General features: G+C 39.8%; 1 protein-coding gene across 8 annotated transcripts in view; it reads left to right on the forward strand.

Moving 5' to 3' along the window:
- The window catches only part of SPATS2L (spermatogenesis associated serine rich 2 like), a 160398-nt gene that overhangs the window by 93502 nt on the left and 50567 nt on the right, over positions 1–16329 (forward strand). For 4 of the 8 annotated variants that reach the window (XM_019635670.1, XM_019635673.1, XM_019635672.1 and 1 more), the window contains 3 exons: positions 9144–9266; positions 10856–10964; positions 14108–14157. In XM_019635670.1, coding sequence (XP_019491215.1) covers positions 9144–9266; positions 10856–10964; positions 14108–14157 — 282 coding nt within the window. The remainder of the gene's footprint in view (positions 1–9143; positions 9267–10855; positions 10965–14107; positions 14158–16329) is intronic. The other 4 variants (XM_019635669.1, XM_019635675.1, XM_019635674.1 and 1 more) reach the window with 1 other exon arrangement.

Below are 16329 nucleotides of genomic sequence, written 5' to 3' on the forward strand. Positions count from 1 at the left end.
TGTACTTTGGCTCTGGCCCACCCCAACTCCAAATCAACAATTTGGACAAGATATGGAAGATGTTAACTAATTTTTATTTATTTATTTTTTAAGATTTTATTGGGTGATTGGGGGGGAGGGGAACAGTGTTGGGGAATCGGGGAGGGGGAACAGACAAGTTGCTCCTTTTGTTCTTCAGTCTAGTTGTGGAGGACATCGCTTCACTGGCCCATGTTGGTTTTTTATGATCACTGCGCTCTTCCCAGCTGAGGCAGATGGGTCACCGGCCATTGGACGGCTGCTCATGGAGGCTCACAACAACTCTCCTCAGCTGCCAGCTGCTCACACTGGCTGCCGGCCACTCAGGTAGTTCACAGCACCCACTGCAGCCCCGCTGCAGCCTATGCCATTGCCGGCAACTCACAGCAGCCCAGCTCCAGGTCGAGCTGTTGTTCATCATCTTAGCTGTAGAGGGCGCAGCATCACTGGCCCATGTGGGAACCGAACCGGCGGCCCTGCTGCTCAGCGCTCATGCTCCCAAGCCAACTCTTAACTAACTGAGCCACTTGGCCAGCCCCTTAACTAATTTTTAAAATGATACAAAATTGGAAGGAATACTTAATGAATTCCCTGTTTTTAGTGGCAAAAAGCAAGCTTCTAAAAGATAATAGCCAACTAGAGTGATGCATTGGAACTTACAGATTGAAATTTATCAAAGATGAATGCAAAATCCTACCCTTGCATTCTAATCACTACACAAGTATAGGACGGGACACCTGTCACAGAAGCAGTTCAGGGTATGTCAGTAGGAGAATAAGCTCCATTTGAGGCAGTAATTGATGGTGGCCCCTAAAAGTGCTAATGCCATCTTAGATTCTTCTAATGGAAATATAGGGCCCAACCATGACAGGCAGGCCCCACAGTCCTCTGCTGTGATCCAGCCATCTCTGTAACAACGTGCTTCGTGTACAGGACCACATTTCAATAGGATACCCTCAGAGGAGCTTGCTCAGGGTGGGAAAAGCTTGGGAAGCACAGCTTATGAAAAACTGCTGAAGAGCAGATGTTTACTACATAAAACATGGAATTCTGGGGAATACTTTATTTCCTTGAAAAAAAAGTGAAGCACTAGTCTTTAGAAAAAATATTATACTTACACCCCTGAAAGTGGAACAAGGATCCAGGATTGGCAATATCTAACATCCCCTTTCTGCCCACATCCTCCTTATCATCGATCTTTCTCTTCTTTAACATCTGCTCTTTGTTCTCCACAGGATCTCTCATCCCTTAGCCTTTCTCTCGTCTTCCAGCCCGTTGTCCCCCTTCACACACCACAGATGCCTTAATCGGCTCCCTTAATGATTCTCAGCCCTCATATCCCTGAGCCTTTGGATCTGTCACTATGTTTCTTACGGTTTATAACCTTGGATCATTCCTTTTCTCTGCTCCTGCTTCTGGCTTATTGAGAATCACTAGGGAAAGCCATGCCAACTGGCTCCACAACAACTTATCTAGAATTAGTGGGCCTCCAGTCTTTCATTCATCTAGGCCATTTCCTATCACATTCCCAAGAAGCCACTCTAAACCTTTTCCCACTTTTTTAGCCCAAAGCAAACTCTAAAACTCTCACGCAGAGGAAATAATTTCCTGAAATTTTCCTCTTCACAATCTCAAATTTTTATTGTATCTTCTTCACTCTTCCTTTCTATCCTTTCCTCCTTTCTCAGAAGTCTGAGAATGAAAGAGAACCACCACCACCACCCCTTTCCAAAGCTTGCTTTTTCATGTGAGTTTCGATACTTTTTTTTTTTCATTTCCTCTGGGGCTTTGTTTCATAATTTATCTCCTGTCTTTCCTCTCTTCAAATTCTTTCTCATTGCCAGCTCCATCCCCCAGTCAGTGAACATACTCGGATACTCTGGGGAGGTGAATTGTGCAGTGGTTGTTGCAGATGGGTTGGGAAGAGGAGAAACCAAGCCAGGGAATCTGTTGGGTTCTCGGAAAAGTCATGATGCATTTTTGCAACGAAAAACAGAAAAAATATGTCATGACTTTTCCGACAACTCAGCAGTTAGAAGGCTTTTACCAAAGTCCAGGTGAAAGGCAAAGGGAACCTGCAGTGAAAGAAAGAATGGAGAACAGGTGAGATTCAGAGGGATTTCGTTGTCAGAACGACTCTTGAGCTAGTTGTTACTTACGACTTTACCTTTTTTTTCTACTGTTTTGTCAGCTCATTGGGGACAAAGACTGTCAGGTTTATCTCACTTTCTCTTACCAAATCTAGCTTGAATGAATGAACAGTTAGAATTCCCTCAAAACATGTGTGTATGGGGAGAGAGCTGCCCTCTGAAAGGTATATTATTGAAAAGCAGACAGTTCGAGGGAAAGGGAAAGACATCTCCATATTAGGAAGAGGAAAGTAGACCTTTGTTCCTCAGAGTGCGGTGTCCGTTGTGTTAATTTCCCATTGCTGTAACAAATCTCCACAAACATGGTGGTTTCGAACAGCACAAATTGATTACCTTACAGTTCTGGAGCTCAGAAGCCTGCATAGGTTTATTGAGCTAAAATTAAGGTGTCAACAAAGCTACATTCCTTTTTTGGCGGCTGTAGGGGAGAATTGCTTTTCCTGCCTTTTCCAGCTTCTAGGAGCTGCCTGCATCCCTTGGCTCATGGTCCACTTCTTCTTCACACTCAGCACTGGCTGGTCAAGTCTTTCTCACATTGCATCACTCTGACACTGCCTCTTGTCTTCCTCCTTCTACTTGTAAGGACCCTTGTGATTACATTGGGCCCATTGGGATAATCCAGGGTAACCTCCCATCTCAAGGTCAGATGGTTAACTACCTCAATTCTATCTGCACACTTACTTTGCCATATAACCTAACATATTCACAGGTTCCAGGAGACTAGGGCATGGATATCTTTGGCAGGGCATTGTTCTGCCTGCTACATCTTTGAACAGCATCTACATCACCTGGGAGCTTGTTAGAGATGCAGAATCTCGGGCTCCACCCCAAACTCCTGAATCAGAATCTGAATTGTAATCAGGTCCCCAGGTGATTTGAATGTACTTCAAAATTTGAGAAGGCACAGCTAGACTATCTCTAAGCCCTACTTTAAACTTCCCACGATTCTATGAGAACTGCATTTTCCCCCCACCTTCAAATCTTCGTTATCCCTTCTTATCTTGATTTCCTGCCAAAAAAAAAAAAAAAGGTTAATTTTGATTTGTACCCCTGGTGTTAATTCCCAAAAAGTCAGCCAAGTAGAACATGACAATACCTCATGCATATTTTTTTGCTGGCAGGAAGTGGATGCGAGGCAAGGCAATTAAATTATAGAATTATCCATGATGTAAAGGTACTGGTCTGCAAAGAGTGTTTTCTTCCCCAAGAAGATTTTCAGGAGAGCTGCCTTCATTAGTGTGAAGATAATATTAGCGGCTCAGCAAGTGAAGCCAAATATACACAGATGAGCTGTCTTTAAGGCATCTCTGAACAACTCAGCCTTAGAAATGGGACCAAAACTGATTATATTATAAAATTCCTTTCAAAGTTGCAGGAATGGCAAACCCATCAATAACTCTGGTTCTGACTGGTACGAAAAGAAGGTTGCTGGCTGCTTGATTGCTCTGCTTATTGTAGGGGATAAGATTAAGCTCACCTCCAAGACTGCAAGCACCTCAAGCCCAGGACCAGCCATATTCACGTGGTTCCTGGGACCTAGGAGGTACTCCATACACCTGGGGCTTCAATACTTGTTAGTACTGTGTAACACTTTATGCTGAATTACAGAGATACACTGGAAAAATGGTTAAATAGAACTGGAATATTTTAGTAACCATCTTACTAGACTTCCTACTTCCTTTTGTTCATTCAGTCATTCACTCATTTATTCAACAAACATTTATGAATCATCTACCAAATGCCACCCATTGTTCCATATCTGTGACTATAAAGATATGGTCCCTGTCCCGCGAGATCTCACATCCCAGTGGGGCAAACTGCCACCTAAGTAAATAATTATGGCAATATGAGTGCTAGAAGAGGCACGAGAACACGGCTCATGGGCCTCTCTTCTCCCATCTGTGATACACATGCTAACTGGGTTTATCTTTAAAATTGTCCGTTTCTCCCCTTTGCCAATTGGACTAAATATTTGACTTTATTGTCTTTATTTTCAGCCCTAGCTACTGATGTTGCCACTAGGCACTCACTACTTGTTCTAGAAAATGAAACCCTTTCAAACTAGTTCAGGTAAAAAAAAAAAAAAAGAGGTTATTATAAAGGGCTGGTAGGGTCTCATGGGACTTAGGAAACGTTGAAGAAGCAGGTGAGGCAGCTCCCAAATGCCCCTGTTTTCTCCCTTTGTGTTCAGTAGTCTAAACCCCCAAGGCCGAGGATCTGCTTGGCCCACCTGGCCTTTTCAGCCGGGCTACTTCCTGACCACTGTGAACATTGTCACTGTATTCTGATTGCTTCCTTCATATCACTCTCATAGCATGAGCTGCAATTATAGATATTTTAATTTATGTGTTTATATCTGTTTTCCTCTCTAGGTTTGGTAGTGACCATGTCTGTTTTGTTACTACTCTATCCAGCCACTCATACAGTACCTGATCATAGAAGGCATTTAGTGGATTAAGAAAATGAAAGAATGAGAGAGAGAAAAAAACAACACCACTTGTTGTTAGTCACCCTCGAGACGGGTTTCCTTATGGTACTAGTCAGCTTGCAGGAGAGGGAGGCGAAGGAAAGACCCTTGGGCCCGTTGACCGCTCAGCGAGGCTGTGGAGGAAGGCTCTTAAGTAGGATGGTACACAGAGCAGTCTCACCCAACTAAGTCTTGGCAAACACTCTAGCCACATATTCTCTCAATTGCAAAGACATGGCAGCCTGAACACCTAGAGAGACCCTTTTCTTTTGTGACCCAGTATAAATCCTTCCACCCTTTCCTTTTTAAAATTTATTGAGCAGGTAATATATGCTAAATTCTACATCAGACACTTTACATGCATCCTCTCTTTTCATTTTTATGGAGATTCTAGCAGGTAATATCCTCATTTTACAGCTACAGAACCAAGTTTCAACAATTTAAGCAGTTCATCCAAGGTCATACAGCTAGCACATAGCAGAGCCAAGATGAAAACATAGGTGTGTTTAATTCCAAAGTTCCTTCCATGACATTTGGCTGTCTCCTCTATAAAGTATTCTCTCCTCCTCTTGCCAACTTAATGCTCCCTTCTCTGTAGTACCACAGCACCTTGGTCTTAAAGACAGCTCAGTGTTTTTACTCACTTTCGGGTACAGATGATTCTGGCTCCAGTACTACACTGTCCCTCTTAGGGGAGGAACTGGATCTGGTTCCCCTTCATGTCCTCAGTGCTTGTCATTTAGTAGGGGCTCAACTGATATCTGTCTGCTAGGCTGAGCTTCGGAAGGACAGGCAGTTACTATGTTATTTCATGTTTTTGAAATACTTGGGAAAGGTAAAGCAGTTGCTGAATACATGGTCTTAAAATACTTATGGTGAGTACCTTATCATAAAGTCAAATTATCGAGCTATAAATGTTTTTTCCACTTCTGTTATTGAGATTTAAAGAACATATGTGTATTCTCCCTACCCATGTAATGTTTAGGTCACATCACAGCCAACTAAGACTCACCCCTGTTGTTGTGGATGGTAAATGCAGAGTGATGGGATGGTCCAAACACCCTGGTAGAATATTCCTTTGACTCAAAACAGCAGCCTGGTACACCTACAAATTGGCATTCTCTCATTCAACAAATAGTTATGAAATACCTACTACATGCACATTATTAGTCAGTTGGGGTGGGCGTGGTGATTATGCAAAAATATCTGAGAGGAGGCTTCTACCCTTATGCCATTTACCATCTAGTCGACACAGCATGCACACAAACACTTAGGATATAGAGTAGAAGGTGGTAAGTGTTAAGAGACACCTACTCTTAAGGGCTATGGGAATTGAAAGGAGGCAGGGATGACTCCTGGCAGGGGTGGGGGAGGACTTCATAGAACACATGGCATCTCAGCTGGAATGTAAGGTTCGGACAAGCAGACACATCTCGGGTCAAAGGCCAAACGCACAGGGAGGTGAGAGGCTAACACTGGGCTTGCATTTGTCCGTAAAGGGCAACACAAGAGGGGCGTCTGGAAAAGCAGGTTGGAGCCCAATTGCTGACGGCCATGAATGCTAGCTAGGTTGTCGAGATTTAAATTTATCCTTAAGGAGTGCGTGCAGTAAAATGGTCACGATTATACTTCCAGGAGAGCAGTCTGGCAGCAGCCTCAGCATGAATTAGCAGGGGAGAGACTGGAAGCAGAGAGAGCGGTGATTTTATGTTTATTTGATAAGCCTGGGTCTTTACTGATCACACAGCTGTGTAGTGGACTGAAAACTTTGGTCAGAACCATTTTTGAAACTCAGACGTAGTCTAAATAACTCATCAGTAAGCCAAAAAGGATTTCTAAAGAGTCATCACAGACAAGCTCAAAAAATTGCACAGTGTGAATGTGCAAATCTGCAAACAGCTCTTAAATGAGACAACTCAGGTACAGAGGAGGTAAGTTAATGTAGGAAGCCGAAATCACGCAGCTTGTGAAAGCCACGCTGCCTCACTGCTTAGTGTGGGCGAAATGCCATCGGGGCGGGCCTGCAGCAGAATGGGCAAAACCTGCACAGCTAGATAGAAAGCCAGAGAGAAGAGGGATGGGGAGATTAAAACGCTGAAGGTTAAATCAAAACAATGTTTGAGATGCAAAAGGCAGATTTCTCAATAGCAAATGGAATTTGCCAAAACAAGTTTTAAATTAGGGAAGCAAAACAGGGGAACGCGATTTGGGAACGGTAAAGTAGTTGCTAAATGAACTGCTCACTAGCGGTCTGATTGTCACCCAACAGCCTGCGCTGCTGCCTGGTTGGCCCTCCTGGACCACTCTGTAGCATGAGAACCCTTATGGGACGCAGGCAAGTGCAGCTTCAAACAGTGGGCTTTCACGGGAAGCTGCAGCAGCAGGCACATCGGCCTGGGCTGTGGCGGCAAAGTAAAGGCGGTGTATCAAGCAGCGACAGAAACAGCCTCTGCAGGCGTGAATTTTATGAGGTCCCCATATGCAAACTACCATTAGTCACGCATCGATTGATTCATTCCTCCCCAAGCTTCATTTCCAAATGCAAAGGCAGCCTTTCAATACAGCTTCCCTCTAACACCGCCTGTTTCATCCCTTCCTTATATTTAAAGCTATTTCATACTGAGGTCTTTTTGAGATATAAATGCTTAGACCCCTTATGACTGCTGCATCATCAATAGTGACACTGTGAGGTTCCTCTGTGTGTGTGTGTGTGTGTGTACACACACACTTTAAATGTTTAGGTTCCTGCATTTTGATGCACACATATGACTGCACATGATTTCTCCATCTATCTCAAAGACATTTTCGTAGGAAAATAAATGTAGTGAATATAAATAAGAAAGTGGAGAAACAATACTACTTTCTAACATTAGCTAAGCCCACCGATTAAAGCAGAAACAGAGCTTCGCCCAGAAATTCACTAGAATTCAACATTACTGTGGAGTACCTCAGAATAGGCAGTAATTATTTTATCCTCTTTTTTTCTCATTTTTTAAACCTTGACATCCCTGTCTTAATTATATTTCTCTGGGAAATGTATGCAATATTGATAGTTAGATTTGATATCATAACTCAGTTATTGGCAGTTTTCTAAGGATACACTCAGAGCTAGGATATATTTATTACATAAAATGACAAGGATAGATGTATACTATATCTGACCATAGTTGTATTTTGTTTTTCATTTAAAGAGAGATAGGCAGGAGTAGTAGAAATGTCTAAAAAGAACATGCCTGTATAAACCATGGTTTATACTACATTTTGCCTCAGCATAATAAAATGTATTATGTTTTACAGGGGAGAAACGGCAAACACGTAGAACAGTTAGTTTGTTTTATTCCATGATTCTTGGTCTTTACTGATCACAGTTCTGCTGTAGATTGAAAACTCTGGTCTAATGTAACTACAGTTGACCCTTGAACAATGCAGGGATTAGGGGTGCTGACCCCCAAGCAGTCAAAAATTCATATATAACTTTTGACTCCCCCAAAAACTTAGGTACTGACAGCCTACTATTGACTAGAAGCCTTACTGATAACATAAACAGTTAACCCACATTTTGTATGTTATATGTATTATATATTTATCCTTACAATAAAGTAAGCTAGAAAAAAGAAAATGTTACTCAGAAAATCACATTTACAGTAATTATTGAAAAAAAATCTTATAAATGGACCTACACAGTTCAAACCTGTGTTGTTAAGGGTCAACTGTAAAATGTAGTTAATGTAATTAATAACAAAGCATTGTATTATTTACAAGGACATGGCTGATATAGTCATTTAAGAAACTTTTTATACTAACCAACTGTGGTGGCTTGAATGCTAGAATTTTATGTGAAAGAACTACATTAGAAGGGTAACGTGTAATGTTAAACATAACTCCAATGCACTGGTAACTGCAAGGCCATCATATTTATTGTTGGACACACACTATTAATGACTTGCCTGGGTTGGATGCAAATGTGTTTTTGTTCTTGGTTTTTCTTTCTCCCCATATTGGCTTTCTTTTAAAAAGAGAGGGAAATAGGGAGCTATTGGTCAAAGGGTGCAAACTTACAGTTATAAGATTAACAAGTTCTGAGGATCTAATGTATAGCATGGTGAATGTAGGTAATACTGTATTATGTACTTGAAAGTTGTTGAGAGTAGACTTTGAAAAGAAATGATAATTATGTTATGGGGTGGCAATGTTAGCTAATGCTATGGTAGTAATCATTTTGCAATATTTAAGTATCAAATCAACACCTTAACTTATATAGTGTTTTATAGATGTAGCTGTAGCTATAGATGTAGATATAGATCTAGATAGATATAGATATAGAGCTATCTAACACAATCAATGAATAAGAACAGACAACTTTACAAAAGGATGGTTGAGTAATGACCACAAGACCTAAATCCTTTGCACAACCTGTAGGCCCCACGTGATCTGGTTCCTGCCCACTTCTGGCCCCATCTTACACTCTAGAAGCGACACCGTCTGTCTCCCTCCCTCCTTACCTCCAGACACTGCCTCCATCTGTGCCTTGCTCCTGTTTCATGCTGTTCCTCTGCCTACAGTGCCTTCCCGCTTACCTCCCACTCATCTCTGCTCACTTGTCCTTCAGGTTTCAGCATATCTATGTAAAGGCAAGTCTCCCTGTCTTATAATTTTATAGCTTTTATTTCAGCGTATAAGTATATATTTGTGCGATAATTAGATCATTGTGTATATTTCTCTCGAGTCTATAAATTCCAGGAACTTTGGTGCCTTGTCACACAATAGGCATTCAAAACATATTGAATGGGTTTTAAAAGAGGGAAAAGAGAAAAAGTGAGAGAGAACTTAGATTTGAAGAAGTTATTGTTTTTAATATGGAGGCTAGAAAAACGAAGAACCATAAAATGTGGGAATAGAAAAGTAAATCAAAGAACTCTTGAGTCAAATACATATATTGTATTAGAGCCCTCAGTAAACCCCACACAGTTAGTATTTATGAGTGTTAAGATTCAAAACCAGCTTTCTGATCTATAGTGTCAGAACCTCTACAAGCCATATACCCATGGCTTGTGCTGTTTTCTCATTACAATCTAAATACTCTGGTACACAGATCTATATGGTGAGGGCTGTCTGTTTTCTAACATAATTAGAAATAGGCTATACTGCTTAATTAAATGTTCTGGTTAATAGTCACATTACACATACCATACCCATATAATACATATGCCATGAATCTGATTACAACAAACTGCAGTTAGCTCTCAAACTCAACTGGTCATAATTCACCACTGATGAAAGCATGTAAAAATTGTACAGTGCTTTCATGATGATCATTGCAAATGCCACTTATCTTTGTACCATGCAGTACTTGAGTATTTGTCAGTTGCGGCTACAGTAATCCCCTTGATAGAAAGCTGGGCGAGCCAGATTTTGCTAAAGTAGATAGAGCATCCTATTGCAATTGCAAGTTCTGTGAGATATAGATCAGTTCTTTCTAGTAAGTCAGAAGAAAGAATATGTGCTGAATTTGACTAAGAAATACGTATAGGTCATTAAAAATTGAATGTCAGCCTAATCTGTTGAAATTTTTCGTTCTCATATACGAGTATGTATTTAACTTTTACTATGTTTTAAATGTTTGGTTTTCAGAAGTGTGCTTGGGAACATTTTCTGTATTATGGTTCAGACTGCCATTTCAAAAATACAATGCCACACATTTCTATATCTCTATAAACACTAATGGAATTTCACAACACACGTGTGTGAGCCTTGAGATGACTGTTTCCACTGTGCAGATAGATAAGAGAAGCTGAGGCATGAGGCTATTTCTGCATGTTTTCCAAAGATACCTCCCCCCGCCCACGCCCCCCAGCCAGTGGAGGAAGAGCCTGAGATGGAAAACATCTGTGTCCTCACTGAAAACACATCTTGTGTGCATCTGGAACCTTGGAGGAGGGTAGATCACTAAACCAGAGTTGGCTTTTCACACTTGTTATTAAAGTCCTAACAAGGGGATCTTTGTGGAAATGTGTACACAATAAAGAGGGTACCGAGGCGATTATAAGGATGAATTTTCACTGGTCTGAAATGCCTTGAGTATGCTTGATGGCAAGGAGATAGATTAGTTAGTTGGCTTTTCAAGGCCTTTCTAACAGTTAGAATTCTATCCAGTGAGAAATTCATGGATGAAAAGTATTTCAAGTGTTTACATTTCATTTTCCTTTCTTTTCATTTACAGATCTATGCAGTTCGATCAGTTGTTCCCAACAAAAGCAATAATGAAATAGTGCTGGTGCTACAGCAGTTTGATTTTAATGTAGATAAAGCAGTGCAAGCTTTCGTGGATGGTAAGATTACATGTCCCCTGAACCTGAGAGCGTTAGATTCTAAATATTCCATGTATTCTGTATGTTTTCCCTTAAATGCATTGAATACCAATTAGTTACTAATACTGTAATTCTCATAAAAATATGTTAGGCTTTAAAAACACACATACATACACAATAAGAGCAGAGTTTAAAGGTTTTTTTGTCATTATAAAAAATGACTGGAGATAGTTTCTAAATAATGCTACTAATTCCATTGTCGACCAGCCATTCCAGTTTATGAAACGTGCCCTTTATTTGATGGTGTCCTTGTGAATGGAGGATAATGTACTTTATTCTTAATCTCGACAGTCTTCTCATCAACCAGGATAATTCGACTTGGCTTCATGAATGGAATCCTTGAATTTAATGCTTTTGTAGACTGAGAGGGCTGGTTTATTCTTTAATTTCCTTAGTTTAGGATTCTGAGTTTGTCTAATTAATCAGAATATCAGTTCATCTTGTCTACTTCTAGAACCTTTTTTGTTTTCTTAAAAAAATTGTTTTTTAAACAGCCCATTGCCAGTGATGTTATAGAATCTCAAGTCTCAGGAATATGTATATCCTATAAATATTTCCTGTAACATATGGGGAAATTCTCCTCTCCTAATAAAATTAAACAAGTTCCATTTGTGAACAAAGATCTCCCACCTGTCCTAGGTTAGCATATGTCTTCTGTCCTGGTATTAGTTTCTATTTTGTAAATACGGACTAGCTAAACCTAATCTGACAAATAAGGTCAGGGAAGACTTACCAGCACGTTTCTCAGTTATATCCTATTTACACTTTATTTGTTAAGGGTGGTTTGATTTGCTTGTGTTCCTAGGAGTAGAATAATTTTCCTAAGTTTCTGCAAGTATAATTGCATTTCTGGCAAGACCTTGGAACCAAGCATTATGCTCACACTCTGAGGTCTGCAGCCAAGGTGTAGGGTCTTAATTGAATTAAAAAATGATTATCATTCAAAATAGACTTACAAGCAGACCCATACTGCATAGCTTTTCTGTTTTTCCCTGATTCATGGATTAGCAGATATACAATCTTTAGTCATAAGAAACAAATAGTAGAGAGAGCAACATTAATTCAATTCTGTAGCATTCAGTGCAATTTGACTCAAGGAAAAAAAAAAAAAAAAGGAAATATGCACATCCTGACTCAGATAAACTCTTTTCAGGTTTTACTTGAAGCATCACTTTCATGGGGGAAAAAAGCCTTAGGAAAGGAAAGAGGTTCTTATCTTCTTTCCTCCCCGCCCTCACTTGGATTGAGGCCTCCACAGAGTGACCCTGATGAAATGCACAGATGCTCAGTAACTGACACACTGTCATCAAATTTGTTTGTATTTAAATAGAGCATCTTGCCTGTCCTTCTTGAAACTTTCACCTTGTCTGTTGAGGTCTCATTTTAAAAAAAAAAACCTCATTGATCTCTGAGAAACCTTATGTCATTTTGGTTGGGGACCAATCGGACAACTTGTTTAAAAAAACCACTGAGTGTCAAAAATATTTGTTAAGAATCACAAGGCATATTAAAAGCACCATTTCCAAGTGGCTTAAAAAACTTCAAGCAGTTTCGCTGTAATTAAACTTTAATAATAACAGTTTCAAAATTCTCTGTAAACATGGGTATTTTTTTCTTCAGAATTACTCTCTAAAAGCTCATTGTTTAAATTGCAAATAGAATTTATGTCAAAATATGAAAACTACAGGAATAGTTGAACATTGCAATTAAAAACAGGAGGCAACTCACCTTCTTCCTCTGTTTAAAAAGAACGATATTTAACTTTTTAAAATTTAATTCATAAGGCTAAAGTTTAGCTACGAGTAAGGACTGCCCTAATGGTTGTTAGCCACTGGCATGACTTAACCAAGAAACCTAATGAAAGTGACTTCCTAGAGTTCTTCGAAAAGAAAATACTGTGAAACATTAATTCTCTAGGCGAGTTAGAGAAAAACCAGCCAGTTAATAAAAAGTCTGAATTATAGCTTACTTTTACGTGCAGTCTTATTATTTCAAGTACATGTAACTCAAAAAGCCTAAGAGGGGCATCGAACTGGAATAGAGAGGATTAGCCTGTCTAAACATTAGTCAAAGCAATATGGCCTCTACTTATCCACAGTGACAGTAAACTCAATAATTGGGACCCTACTAATTTGAAATTTGTTGTAAATACCAGGCTGAAGTTTATCTTTGTTTGGCCAACATTCTCATTGTAGAGAACTATTAGTATAATGAGATTGTGTGAGAATGCTTATAATTGTTAAAAGAATATATTAAAGAGCTACTCTTTTAGAAGTACCTGTTTATAAGAAAACAACTGGTGTACTCTACCAATAAGTTGTTGTTGACATTACCCCCAGCACAGTTGGAATGGGTAAAAGGACTTTGTTAGACAATGTGGAAACAGTTAACTGTAGCTGACCAATGGCAAACATTCCTTTAAAAAATTGTATAACATAATCAGGTTAGGCTTTTCCTCTGAGTCTGTGCAGTTCCACATTTGTATGTGAATGGCACTGACAGAACCTGGGACTCAGTTGTCACTTGATGAACTCTTGTTGCTTCAAAGTGGAAGCCTTACAAAGACCACATCCCATGCCTATCCACAGTGATGAGAGCAAAACTAACATCAGATGATCTGTCTTCCTATCACCCTGCAAGTTGTGAACATACTGAGTAGAGGCAGAAAAGAGCAGGAATGACCAAACAAAAAACTATAATTCTCATGGTTAATAATATTCAAACCCCATGTTTGGTCCAGAAGATTATAGGTATTTTGATTCATATATCAAACAGAGCAATTTTAATTCTACCTATGGCAATGGCAGTGAAGCTACTAGAAAATTCTTAAGATAGATTTCATTTTCTCTAAGATAACTTGATGATAAAAAAAAGCAAGCAGATGTAGTGGGGCTTAACATTGTTTTATAAAACCAAGATCATGCGGTGAATTAAATGAAAATCTGGAAATAAAACATGAAACTGGCATTTTTATTAAGGTAAGATGTATCAAAACAAATGAAAAAGCCAAGAAAAAATTGCTACCAAGATGGAAAGACTGAGATGAATTTTGTGTGGTGTTTTATTATGTGAATGCGTGTTGAAAATTCTTTGTCTTTGTCTAGGTAGTGCAATTCAAGTTCTAAAAGAATGGAATATGACAGGAAAAAAGAAGGTAAGATTAATATTGATTGTAAGTTAGTAACATCTTCAATCAACACTTTTATGGTTGTTATCATTTTAACAAGGCTGCCAATTTTAAGCTTCTTTCAAATATGTTAATATGTACACCCACAAAGCTTCCCAATTCATGACTCTCTTCAATTACCAGCCACCGTCACTACTAATGCCCGTGTTTTATGTTCAGTGTTTTTAACCACCAGGTGTGCTTTAGAAGTCCTAGAGTTTTTCTTAAGGATTAAAGGGAGACTCAAGACATTAACTTGCCTGAACATATCCTGTCACACAAAGGAAAAAATTAGGGAGTGTTTTAAAGATACTTGAAAAGCTCTAAAATATATTTTCACGTGTTTTTCTAACTGTAGTCCAAGGCTACCCTGAGACACTTTTTTGCTGAGTTCTAAGCTAGATTTTTTTTTAATAAAAGAAGAAGAAAAGACCTTAAAATCATAGCAGTGGACCTGTTTTCCCTTCCTAAGAACCCTAGCAGACTCCTCCTTGAAAACAGAGGGAAGATATTAATCTGCCCCTTTCAAATTATTTTGCTTTCTTGTCTAGTCACAGAGTCTGCCTTCTAGGCACAAGTGAGGTGTGTGAGTGCACATACTGGCCTTCTGATCTCCAGCACATGCCTTCCTGATCTTGTGAGCATGCTTACTAGCTCCTATAAGACAACCTCCCTCGTGTTCTTGGCCTGTAACCTGTTACATGACTTTTACAAAAAGTCTGCTTCTCTTTGCAAAGTAATAGCCTGACCTTTTCCCGCTGTTTCCCAGCAAGGCCTTGTGTTTTGGGTATCACGAGATACACCAGTCTACCCTTCCTCGTGAGGGAAGATCACAGGCCTGCAAAACATGTTTCAAACAAGCCCAAAAAAAAGGCAGTATTACCTTCATAAAATCCCAAGATTACTGAAATTACTGGAATTAACCTTTCCCTTTTTTGTAGAATAGGAAGCATTATGAGACTTTTTTTTAACCTTTATATGCCACCATCTTGGACAACCTCTGCTTATCTTTAATCATAGCTTCTCAGGCTTCTGTGTGAGATGGTGATTGAAAGGCAGTATTTACACTTAAATGGAAAATGTTCAGAAGTGTGGTTTGGATATGAAATCTCTCTGATGTGAAAAAAGGAGCAGCCACAGCTGCAGACCCAACTCATTAGTGAATCTCCCTTTTAGAGGTTCAGTGGGAAAATGGTCTAACAGCCCAGTAGACGTGGGACTTGTGTGGGAATAGGTGCCACTGGCCTTTCCCGTCACCCAGTGAATGCACGTCTCTCACTTCTCTACAGGAGTGCTTACTCAGGGGCTTGATGTGGTTTCAAAGGAAAAGAACGGGAGTAGGGAGTAGTGAAGAGAAAGCTGAGGTTTTTGGGTTTTTTTGTATTTCTTTCCCAAATGCCAGGCTGATGTTCAGCTGGTACCCACCGATGTAGCAGGCAGAACAGAATCTGCCCTGATAGGTCAGTTCTGATTGGCTGAGACCTGTACCATACTGGATGTTAAGAACATTGAATAGCTCCTTAATACAAAACCAAAGTCAATAAAGTATACAACATAATTAGGAACAACAGCTTATTTTCCTATAGATTCTTATATATGTTGACTTTTAGGACATTTTAGGAAACATTAAAACTCTGCCATATTGTAATAATTCAAATCGAAAAAAATTCAGTTATCTTAAATGTAGGGTTGTGTTATTTCAGAATAAACAGAGTGAAGCCTTGTAATGTTGTCCAGCTAGCAGCCAAGAGGTCCAGGAGTCCAGCTACACAATCCAAACCCAAGTGGACCCAGGTCACTTGGGCATTATTTTGTAGCAGTTGTCTGCTCCAACTTAAATACTCATGAGGATGATCATGGGTCCTGTGGCTGCCTGGGACTTCCTGGACAATGGCAGCAATCTGGGGACCTCCTGGTTAGTTGGTGCCTGTTTCATAGGCCCAACATGAACTTTGGGGATCTGCCTTTTACTTGCTCATTTTGCAAGGACTTGCCTTCCTTTTTTGTACCAATCTTCCCCTCCTCCACAGAGGATCAGAACCTTGGTGTCCTATTTGCCTCCCCTACCTCCATCACCTCTTTAAAAAACTAGAGCTATTCTTCATTGGCATGGTAACTGAATTCACGTTCTTTCAGGACAGTTATCACAAGATTTTACTG

This window comes from Hipposideros armiger, unplaced genomic scaffold (genome assembly GCF_001890085.2).
Source record: "Hipposideros armiger isolate ML-2016 unplaced genomic scaffold, ASM189008v1 scaffold_23, whole genome shotgun sequence".
Taxonomy (NCBI): domain Eukaryota; kingdom Metazoa; phylum Chordata; class Mammalia; order Chiroptera; family Hipposideridae; genus Hipposideros; species Hipposideros armiger.